Source organism: Scardinius erythrophthalmus, assembly GCF_964197995.2.
Source record: "Scardinius erythrophthalmus genome assembly, chromosome: 24".
Taxonomy (NCBI): domain Eukaryota; kingdom Metazoa; phylum Chordata; class Actinopteri; order Cypriniformes; family Leuciscidae; genus Scardinius; species Scardinius erythrophthalmus.
In genome coordinates, this window is record NC_138244.1 from 22663726 (window position 1) to 22676345 (window position 12620).

Below are 12620 nucleotides of genomic sequence, written 5' to 3' on the forward strand. Positions count from 1 at the left end.
ATGACCCGTGACCCTACATAGGACAAGTGGTTTGGAGAATGGATAGATGGATGGATGAATTGTAGATTGTTGACTATATCCACCAATTTCTCACGATACCTTGCAGTTTCCTGCGGTGAAAGCGTGGCGAGCCCAAGAAGCTGTTCCTGATGGAGTTGAGGCGAGTCTTCCAGGGCATTCCCCCGATGGAGGGGCTGGGGGGTGGCGTAGGGGTCGGTGTTCCCGCTGGGCTGTCCTTAGGCGTGTGCACGGGCGTTCCTTTGGGGGTAGGGATAGGGCTGCCCCTTGGAGAGGGGTGGGGGGTCACCTGTATGGTAGGGATAGATTTGGTGGTGTGGTCAGAGCCGGGCACAGGGTGGAAGTGGTGTAGACGGATGGGGGAAAGAGGGACAACAGGCCTAAAAGGGACTGAGAGCGTAGGGGGAGTGATGGAGGCGGGGGTCACCCGTCGCACCAGTGGGGCGCCCGGAAAACAGGGAGCTTGAGGCTGACATGGAGTCGAAGGTTCTGACTTGGCTGTCAAAATGGGTTCAGGCTCGGTTTCGGGTAAAGGGTTTGATCGGGCGGACTGTAAGGGTTTGTCTTTGGGTTTGGCTGGAAGAGTTTGGGTCTTTGGGTAGGGCAAGAGAAACTCAGATATAGAGTTTGGTGTTAGGGAGTTAGACGTTGGGGGGTTTACCCCGCTTTGTTCTGAGTTTGGTCTTAGGGAGTTAGACGTTGGGGATTTTGCCCCACTTTGTTCTGAGTTTGGTTTTAGGGAGTTAGACGTTGGGGGTTTTGCCCCGCTTTGTTCTGAGTTTGGTTTTAAGGAGTTAGAAGTTGGGGGTTTTGCCCCGCTTTGATCGGAGTTTGGTTTTAGGGAGTCAGTGATACTAGAACTGGGGGACAAGAGCAGCTCAGTGGACTTAGGCGGGACACAGAACTTTCGGACGGGCTTTAGGGGAAGTCGAGAACCAGAGCAGAACACATCGAGATATTAAGGCACGAGTCACAAAGCAGCAAGGGTAAAACACACAAAAAGGAAAGGAATCATTTAGGGAGAAAAAGGATTCGTGGTGATGCAGAAGAAACAAAAGAATCATGCAGTTAGCCAAGACCGGAGAGCCAAAGATGCAACAAGACCATTGTGAAGAGCAAATCAAGAGTCTTTTCAGGCACACAAAAGAAAGATGCCAATGGGAAAATAAAAAGGGATTAAACAGCTAAATTTCTTCCGTGAAATGAGCAACTTGGACATCAAACATGAAATCATGTATGAGAGGTGTGGACAACGTAATTTGCACTATCTGGGTGAACGATATATAAAAACATCCATGATAAAGAAAAGGAAAAATCGAAGTTCAGTTTAAAACGTGCCAAGTTCTTATAGAAATGTACTCATTATATTAGATTCATATGGTTTCGAAAAACTTTTATACCATTTTCAACAAAGGTTTAAATTGAATTACCCCAAAAATTACATGTGGTGTAGTCATTAAGCAAGAAGTAATAACATATATCCATACACATGTGCAACCTTGCGACCTTTCTATGATATCATTTCCTGTTGTAGGTTTCAGCATGTTGGGTTACACCACATGACTTTGATTTGGTGGACAAAAGTTTTTTCACTGCTAATAAGCACAGAAGCAGTTTTGTTAAAATATTATTAGATTATATGGTAATCTTAGATAATCTTAGGTAATCCTTAAATCACTGTATTTATGAATTACATTTCAATGTATTTTTAAATAAATTAATATATAGGGCAAATGATGAGTCATGTCATTGACCAATATGTTTTTGAACTCAGAATCATCTGCTAACAAACTAACATCAAAGAAAATGCAAGGCCGGACTGCGTCCACATTCTGAATCATTCATAAACCTTTAAAGCACCTGAGCATCTGAATATGAATGTCTCAAATCTCAAAACACAAAAGTTGCAGAAATATTTCAAGCACTTTCGTCTCTTCACAGTTGGAATCCAGCAAAGCAAACTAATTCACAAGCATTACATTAACCAAATTGATGTCAAACATGAAAATAATGTCTTTAAAATCCTCACTTTTCATGTGACATACAGGTTTAGAGTGAACTTCTAAATCAATTTCCACTTGGAAACTGTTCTATACGTTGCTGAGCTTTGGGGCAAGGCCTCTGTAATCTGTGAGCTGTCTTAAACAAGTCAACTGGAAAAGTTTAGCCTAGAGCTTCTGTGCTAATCAGAGGAGCGGGATTTTCTACAGCCTTCCCTGAGCTGGATTTCCAGCAGATAGGATGAAAGAATATATCTCCATGAAACAAAAACTGCTTTCTTCTACGACTCACTCTTGCGTTCTTCCCTTTCTTGTTTACTTTGCTTGCTAGAGGCCAGAATGTTATTTCCAGGCATCCTACACTTTACGACCAGTTCATTTTCTTGAGTTTTCCAGTTGGATAAGGGCTTAAAAAAAAAAAAAAAAAACACACTACATCCCAATAAAAAACACTAAACTGTCACCAAAACACTCACCTACTAACATCCTAAAGAGTTTGTGTCAAGAGCACTTTGCTTATTACAATCATCTGCCATATATGTATAGTCCAAATTTAAAATGTCACAGCCAAGAAAATAATCCAAATTCGTTTTTTATAGAAATCAATACAACGCCACCACTCACAGTCGTGTTGTATGTGCAGTGTAACGGTGTGTGTGATGGTTGCCATGAAGGTGACTGAGCAGCTGCGTGCTGATTGGTGGACAGACAGGAGCAGGTGTGCCGGGGGCGGAGCTTACTCACCCGTGGGCTGCTGAGAGGACTGGTGGAGAGACCAGAGGACGCCCCGCTGATGGACCGGGACCTGTGTGGACACACACCAGAGAACACACACAGGTGAGAGGGGACAGGAAGTGAGAACAGTGCTGATGTACACACTCTTTTATAAAGGGGGAACATTTACCTCATTCCCAGATATTAAGCAATTTAAGTCTAACAGTTTACTATAACTTTTTTTAAAACTGCAATTTGCACCTTCAAACCGTTGGACCCCATTGAAGTCCACTATGGAGAAAAATCCTGGAATGTTTTCCTCAAAAACCTTAATTTCTTTTCGACTGAAGAAAGTAAGACATGAACATCTTGGATGATGTGGGGGTGAGTAATATAATTCTGAAGTGAACTAATCCTTTAAAGGAGCCGCTCTTTAAAAACGGATCATTCTAGAGGGTTATTTTAATATTATCTAAGAAAATAATAGTTTTTCTTTATTAGCATTACAAATTAACCCCAAGGAACATTATAATAATAATTAAAAATGCATGTCATGACCCCTTTAAAGAAAAAGATCACCAAAAACGATATTTTATCTCTTTTAGACAAATGATAAAATATGTGTTTATATTTAAAACACTTGTCTAGGTTGAGACCCTCTGAGAGGCATCTCTCTCGTGTGTGGGTGTTTAGAGGAAGTGATGGCTATGAATCCTGCTGATGCTAAACATAGTTATTTTAATCTAGAGTTATAAAGGGGTGAGTGGAGACATCCAGCATGTGACGTATTGATATACGCAGAACAGCGTATGAAACGAATAAAATGTGAAACCTATATTTAGATGTGAATAGCATTATGTGGTGACTAATCGCCTGGCAGTCAGAGCATTAAAATCTTTGTTTACAGATAAATCATCACTAAAAGACATAAAATGAGCTCCAGGAACACAACTAAATGATTATTTAAATGAATCAGTCAATCATTTTTGGAAGCAATTCATTTATATTAATCCAATTTGCTCAAACAGATTAGGATATTAACTGACTAATGTTAACATGACATGATTTTTAACTGCAAAATCAACCACATCAAAACATCTGTTTCTCATGAACTTTCCATTTTAAAAAAACTCACTCCTTCCCGTATGCTTTATCACACGGATCCAGCTTTCAAAAATAACATTTCAAAGTCTCTTCTTTCTTTGACACACACTGATCTCATGCCTTTTAAAGTCAATAAACAGCACAAAAACACAAATGATGCAACAGAAAGTCTGTTTCTGAGATCACTTCTAGTTTGAAATGCACTGTTTTTAGGAGGTAGTAAATTATGATACCATGGAAGCTTGTTTCGCCATGAAAAAAAAAAAACTTGCAAATTATTTTTTTATACATTGCAATTGCGAATTATAAAGTAAAAATTGCGGGATATAAACGCTGACTTTTTTTCTCGCACTTGCAAGTTTATATTTCGCAATTCTGACTTTTTTCTCGCAATTCTGACTTATTTTCTCAGAAAAAAAGAAATGTGAGGTATAAACTTGCAATTGTGAGTGATAAACTCAGAACTGCGGGATATAAACTCGCAATTGCATGGACAAACGTCAGAATTGTAAGATAAAATATCACAATTACCTTTTTTATTTTTTATTCCGTGGCGGAATAAAGCTTCCATATGATAGAGAAAGTTGGAAAAAAAATTAAAATATCAAAAAGACTCCCAAGATCTACACTAAAGATGAGTTGTCTATAACTAATGTAATGTAACGCCATCTAAAATCATAGCTAAAAACTGGATCTAAATATATGCTTGATTTACTGTGTTCACACTTGTAGTTTGTTTCTTTTGGTCCTGAGCAAAAAAGAAAATGACACATTTATTCCTGGTTCACTTAGTGTTCACTGTCATTTTTAAGTCCAAACCAGGAATTCCTCCGTCACACACACACAAACGATGATCTGTTGCACGAAGATGGCGTTTCCGACGCTTGTATCGAACTTTAATGGGCAACATTGAGACTATGACGAGAAGAACTAGGTTTGCTTGAACATTCTGGCCTTTTCAGAGTCACATCTCGTGACATCACGTCCTGTTTTTAATTTGTTTAGATGTCTTTGGTCCATGTTGTGTTCATATTTCAGTCGAATGGTTTGAGTTCCTTTACAGGGTTCTCAGTCCGCTTATTTGGTGCGCACACTTATTCAAATGAACCACACTAACAGAACAATCGCACTGTAGTTCGTTTTAATCGAACCAAACCAGCCAAGTGTGAACACACCCTACACTGTCTAGTCCAAATAGAAGTAAAGATGTAAAGTAAATTTTTTTATTTTTTTGTCTTTTTAAAACACCTTCCCCTGAACATCTCAAGCTTGACGAATGAATCAGAATTCACCATTTTTATCTCGACTTCCACTGCAAAATAACAGTTTTCATTTTACGATAAAATTCTACCACCAGATGCCACTGGAATTAAAGTGCAATGAAGTCATGGGACAAATGTAATTTGACCAAAAAATCCAGCATAGTCCTGTTTGAAATGCTATCGTTGCACAGTTTGTACTATTTCACATTTTTATTATTATTTTTTAAATAAGGAGTATTCAGTGTATATGCATTGAGCAGCAGAACAGAGCTAGTCTCTTCTTTCTTTAGGTGTGCGGCTGAAACACAATCATTGTGAAATCCTCAGGTGGCGTATGTGTCAGTCTTGGGTCATCTCCTGTCAATTCCCCATTTCAATCCCGCCATCAGAAACCTCAGGCAATTTGAGTGGGAATGAAAAGAGTTTAATGAAATTGGGTTTTGAAATGAATTGGAGGAACGAGACCTACTTTGTTATTATACAGTGGAAGGTGAGGGTTCAAAGTTTACGTGGAATAATGGTAGTGAAGAAAAAGATAGCGGAGGCGAAAATAAATAGAGGTGGAGTTCATTTTTGGTCGGGCTGCGGGATGATGGTTCAAGATAGATGGCACGACATTGGATATACCGAACGTTTATATATATATATATATATATATATATAGATATATACAGTATATAGATATATACTATATACTGTAAGTATATACTACTGTAAGATATATACTCCTGTAAGCTACTTCATTTCATGATATTCTGTGAAATTGTGAGAAGTCTGTGAGAATTCCTGGAAGGACCTTGACTCAATCTAGTCTCAATCTGCATACTGTATGTCATAAATAAAAATGTATTCTGCCCCATTTACAATTTAAGTTCATTTATAAGGGAAATGCTAAGCAGGTGCTAGCCTTTAAAATTGTATAACATGCTACAAATAAAAAAAAAATTAAATGTTATTTGAATTCAGCTTTATTTCAGTTTCCAAAACACACACACACACACACACACACACACACACACACACACATACACACACACACACCCACACACACACACACACACACACACACACACACACACACACACACACACACACGTGTGTGCGCGTGTTTTAGAAACTGAAATAAAGCTGAATTCAAATAACATTTAAATTTTTTTATTATTTGTAGCATGTTATACAGTTTCCAAAACACACACACACACACACACACACACACACACACACACACACACACACACACACACACACACACATGTGCGCGCGTGTTTTAGAAACTGAAATAAAGCTGAATTCAAATAAAATATAAATAGTAGATAAAAAACTTGAATAAATTAAAACAAAATTTTAATTAAAATTTTATTAAAATTTTAATCTAAAATTAATACAACAACTAAAAATAAATGAAAGCTAAATAGAAATAGAAAAAAAATTGAGAAATGAGAGCTATTTCAAAATATTAATAAATACTAAAATGGTATATAAACAATGCTAAAATAACACTGTGTAAGATCATAAAACCTGTTTCATATAGTATAAGATCTGATAATAGTGCAGAGGTGCGCTGCAAAACAATTATCTGATTTTGTATTGTTTTACAGTTAAAATATCTAAAAATCCTTAAAATAAACTTGCAACACTGTATGATATATTGAAGCTCAGAATGTTTTTGTTTCACTACATTGGAAGTTTTTTCCAGTTGTTTATACTTAAAGTGAAAAATTATTGATCCTTATGTTTCGTGAGATTCACTCTTTTTGCAAAAGTACTCTTATAGCAACACAGTTTGTCCCAATACAGAAGAATTGCCTCACTTCACGCAAAAAAAAAAATATATATATATAATTATATATATATATATATATATATATATATATATATATATATATATATATATATATATATATATATATATATATATATATATATATATATATATATATATATACAGTACTGTGCAAAAGTCTTAGGCATGTTAGTATCCCATGTTAGGTATTAACATTCCCTTAGCATATTAGCATGGGGGATAAAGACTTTTGCACAGTACTGTATATACACTTTCCCATCACAACACATTACATTCTTTTTTATATAATAGTTGAAGTATGCTAATTGTCATTCAGAAGTTTTTTTTGACCAAACTCCAAACTCGCAGATCGTAACACTAACCAAGCCTACAGTGTGTCGAAATCGTTTTTACAAAATCATTCTTTGAGCATATTATCAGTGAAGACAGAAGCCAGGAAGCTCTAATGCAGCGCAGGTCAGTAAAAGGGTCTTGATGGAAAGCATGAAAAACATCTCTGCATCTTTGATGACTAAAGCTCTGTGAACTATCTGAAGGTCAGAGGGTCAGCTAGTACCTTTCCTCTTTGCTCTGTGGTTTGCGTTTGGCATCCGAGATGTCCAAGCTTTTACTGAACACGTTCTTACTGCAGCGGGAGACAAAGTGAGCAACAGTGAGTCTCTGAACAAAACAACAAAGAACTGAACTAATCGGCTATAAAGAATAAAAGACAGGGAAGGTATTCGCTTTTTGTCAATGGTATTGGTTACGAAAGTTGTTTTTCTCATTCGGTTTTATTTCAGATAGCTTTTTGGAATGATTTCCAAGCCTTAAATTTAAAGCGTCACAGGAAAAATGGAGTTTAGAAAGGTAGAGTCGAGGAAAAAAAGGAGTGAAATCCAGGATGAAGGTGAATGACAGGAATAATTTCTCAAACCTCTGACAGTATTTGCCTCACAGTGGCGTTTCTCAAACCGAACGCAATGACAAATAGCCAGAGGGGTCATGAAAAATTCCTGAAGTGGGAATTAGATGAGAATCTCACTGGAAAACACGGCTTGCACTCGGTGCGTCATCAAATGCGCAACAAAACCACAAAAAAAAATAAATAATTGTTTTTGATTCCTCTCTATTTTGATATTTTGTTTTGAGTATTGAGTAAGACACAAGAAACCCTGAAGCGTAAAATGTATATATATATATATATATATATATATATATATATTGAAAATATGTATTTAAATGAATGTTCTGGTTCACTTAAAGCTCTACTGACAATGTAAAAAAAAAAAAAATTGTCATTTTAACGGCAAAAGACTCTGAAAAAGACTACCAAATGCTACTGTAAAAAAACTGTTAACTGGTTAAAGGTTTAGTTCACCCTAAAATTAAAACTTAGTCATAATTTCCTCACCCTGGTGTTGTTCTGATGCGGTGTGCCTTATGCTGGTCTCTCTCACTGCCATTATATGGACGAGCACAAGCGGGATATTTTTTAATCTGGTTAGCTGTGCATTTACTGAATGAGCACTGTGCTACATCCATCTTATCTATGCATCCTGTTTTTGTTCTTTTTATTACTCTTTTAATACATTTGAAATCAATTTCTAATCAATGTCTTGTTCTTTGCTTTTAGTGTCATTCTTATTACTTATGCACTTGTAATTATTGATGATTCTTTATGATTGATTCTAATGATTCTTTTTTTAAAACCTTTTTTATAGCATTTTGAATTGAATGTGAATTTTTTATGTGTTATATAAAGAAACGTGCCTTTAAAAATGTCGCGGTCCGAAACAAAAGAAGGGCATACGGCAATACACTCTCAGAAAAAAAGCTACAAAAGCTGTCACTGTGGCGGTACCTTTTCAAAAGGTACACCTTTGTACCTAAAGAGTGCATTTTTGTTCCTCAAAGATACATATTGGTACCAAACATGTACATATTGGTACCAAACGTGTACATATTAGTACCTAAATGGTACATATTAGGACCCTTTTGAAGGGTACTGTCCCAGTGACAGCTTTTGTACCTTTTTTTCTGAGAGTGTAGAACAACACCAGGGTGAGTCTTAATTTTCATTTTAGGGCGAACTATCCCTTAAACGTTGAGATCTAACGGGACTATTAAATGTACAGTTTCTGAAAATGAAAAAGAGCATCTTACAATTTACAGTGAAAAAAACGTAAATTGACTTTCCCAGAATTCTCAGTGTGACGCCTCACAATTGATGTTTTTTCACTGAAACAATTGTTTCTTAGTTTTTTCTTATCAGTTATGTACATTCATGTTTTATGTTACATTATGTTGTTAAATGTAATGTAAATTAAACTTTCCCACGACATGCTGTTGATTAACAAAACATAATTTCGACTCATCCCTTAGTTTTTGAACAAAAAGAAATGTTTTACGTACAATGGAAGTCATCACGTAAAGTAGCATCTATAGAGAAGGATGGATGTAAAGTATAATATAAGTATATGTGTGTGTTCTGCACCTCTGTCCGTGCTGTGTCATGTCGATGGCTCTTCGTGCCGGTACAGGTGAACCTCCATCCGTAACGCTCAACACCTCCATCGACTTCCTCTCCGGCCTCCTCTTCCCGTGTCTGTTCAGCATGGGTGAGTCTACGCGCTTCCGTGGTGGATCTGCACACACACACACACACACACACACACACACACACACACACACACACACACACACACACACACACACACACACACACACAGTGTTCATTTTTCAAATAAAGAAGTGGTCTGTAAATCCGCTCTCAGCAGTGCATGTGATTGTGTAATCATCACCAGCGTCTGCTACAAGTGAAAATGTCACCCCAAAATGAAAATTAGCCCATGATTTGCTCACCCTGAAGCCATGCTAGGTGCATATGACATTCTTCTTTCAGACGAATACAATCGGAGTTATATTAAAAAATGTCCTGGCTCTTCCAAGCTTGATAATGGGAGTGAATGGGTATATTTTTTTGGAAGTCCATCAAAGCGCATCCATCCATGATAGAAGTGCTCGAAACGACTCTGGCGGGTTAATAAAGGCATTCTGAAGTGAAGCGATGTGTTCGTGTAAGAAAATTATCCATATTTAAAACTTTATCGACTAAAATAACTAGTTTCCGGCAGACGGCCTACACAAGTCTACTTACGGCAAAAGAAAAACACTTGACGATGTATGACGCAGGATGTAGGAGTAGCGTAAGCTTTGATGCCTCTCGCGGTTCAAACAAACAGCGCTGGGCAACAAACTCAAGTTCCTCCGACATTTCTCTTTAAAAATTGTCGTTTTAGACTTCTAATTCGTGACTGGTGTTTTGTTTTGCTCTATCCTCTGCGCTTCTGCGTTCGTCATTACGTTGTGCGTCAAGTTCAAGTGTTACTCTTTTGGCGTAAGTTGACTTGCGTACAGCCGTCTGCCTATTAAGAGAACTAGTCATTTTAGTTTTAAATATGGATATTTTTCTTACACGAACGCATCGCTTCACTTCAGAGGGCCTTTATTAACCCTCCAGAGTCGTTTCGAGCACTTTTATCATGGATGGATGCACTTTGATGGACTTCCAAAATAATATACCCATTCACTCCAATTATAAAAGAAGAGCCAGGACATTTTTAAATATAACTCCGATTGTATTCGTCTAAAAGAATGTCATATACACCTAGCATGGCTTCAGGGTGAGTAAATCATGGGCTAATTTTAAGGTGAACTATCCCTTAAAAGCCTTTCATTGACCCGCATTTGCAAAGTAAGTAAATAAATATATATATATTTTGAATTTATTTGAGTTTTTATTTAAATCTAAAAAATAATACAGATATATATATATATATATATATATATATATATATTCAATTTTATTTATAAACTATCAAATAAATATACAGTATATACAGGGTTTGAAATGAACTTTTTCACTCACCGGCCAATCTGGCTACAAAATTTTTAAGTTACCGTCCATTCAGAACTTCTACTATCCAAAAATAAGGAGAAATAAACCAGATTAACTATGTCACAGCTTGTGTATGTGTATATATATATATATATATATATATATATATATATATATATATATATATATATATATATATATATATATTAAATATATATAAATAAATAAAATTTGGATTTCATATATTCATTTCTTATTCAAACAAAATCCTGTCTCCAGCCATTTCCTCCCTTCCTCTTTCATCCTCATCCTTTTCACCATAAATGTATTTTAGGTGGAGTGATCAATACAGTATAAAGAACATAAAAAATGTAGGATGTTGGAAAATAACAATGTCTTTTCTGTTAACCAAATGCTTTTTAATCTTCGCTATTGCTTCAATGCAAATGAACAAGCGCGCCGTTATTTGTTGAGTAGTGACGTGTGTTCCAAGTAAGCCAGATATGCGCAGACTCTGCACAATACGCTGTATTTAATATATCATTATGAGTTATGACTCACGAGTTGAGTATTTGCACTAAATCTGTGCAGATTTGGCTTACACAAACTTCCCCAGCAAAGTGAGTAAACATAATAAGTAACACACCAAATTGGCTAGTGATTTGACAGCATTACCCGCCACAGTTGATTTTTACCCGCATTTGGCGGGTGTTAATTTCAAACCCTATATATATATATATATATATGTATATTCCATCTTAACATTAATTGTACTTGTCTGCATTTATTAGCTCAGTTTTGGTCTGATCTGATCTGAATGCTCATTTCTTACCGACATCATTGCGAGGAGGAAGGTTCTGGTCCTCTTGGCTGGGGTATCTCTCCTTACGATCCAACAGAAGGAAATAGATCATCTTCTCCTGATTTTCACTGATAAAACAGGAGACGGGAAATAGCCATGTATCATTTATGAAAATAGGCACATTAGAAAATGAAATGAAATGGCTAAATTATCATTTTCTACCTTCAAGATTGAACAAACTGTCTTTATACATCCATAAGATATAATGATAAAACTAATAATATCAGGAAAAGGTAAAAGAAATAAAGAAAATAATAATAAATGATTAGTCCTAATCATCGGTTGGGTCCTCTAATTTTACATATGACCTTTTTGATTCTAAACAACAAGATCTTTATCAATTTTTCTGTGGACAACAAGATTATAAAAGCTTATGTGTCTATAATATGAACCCTTCTTTTCCCCAATATGAGGAACATTGGGTTTTTCTTTCCTCCAGAAGTGAGATCAGTGTGCGTCACTCACTCGTCTGATAGCAGGTCCTTCATCAGCTTGTTCTTGTCCCGGAAGCACCCCAGCGAGTGCATGCTCTCCAGGACGTCGGGGTCGATGTCTTCAGCTGAAGGGATACAGCGGATCGCCACCTTACGCGGGACCGGCTGCTCCGGCTCGGGTTCGTTCTTCCCTCCTCTGAGGAGAGCACAAGCCCATCAATGATATCAAACACTCTCACTGAGACGATCAGCAGCTCAAAGACACAAACACAAGTTCTGTATATGTTTGAGATGTCCTTCTACCATCAGCCGCTAGTAACAATATACATGTGTTGTGTGGGAAAGGACTGCGTGAACATTCTGCTAGATTTCTCCTGTTGTGTTCCACAGAAGAAAGAGAGTCACACGGGTTTGGAACAACAAGATGGGCGATTTAAAAAAAAATTCAAGGCGATTTTTTTCAAGGCATTTGTCATTTTTGGACAATTTCTTTTAGTGAATGTGAATGAAAAAGAGGAACAGAACTGTTGTAGTGGGTGACA

General features: G+C 36.7%; 1 protein-coding gene across 1 annotated transcript in view; it reads right to left on the minus strand.

Annotated features, from left to right (window-relative positions):
* Positions 1-12620, minus strand: part of brsk2a (BR serine/threonine kinase 2a) — a gene marked incomplete at its 3' end in the record, with an annotated part of 237374 nt that overhangs the window by 12421 nt on the left and 212333 nt on the right. The window contains exons 10-14 of the mRNA XM_081355792.1: positions 12110-12274; positions 11615-11712; positions 9379-9529; positions 2763-2823; positions 100-307 (exon numbers count right to left, since the gene is read on the minus strand). Of these exons, the coding sequence (XP_081211918.1) occupies positions 100-307; positions 2763-2823; positions 9379-9529; positions 11615-11712; positions 12110-12274 (683 nt within the window). The remainder of the gene's footprint in view (positions 1-99; positions 308-2762; positions 2824-9378; positions 9530-11614; positions 11713-12109; positions 12275-12620) is intronic.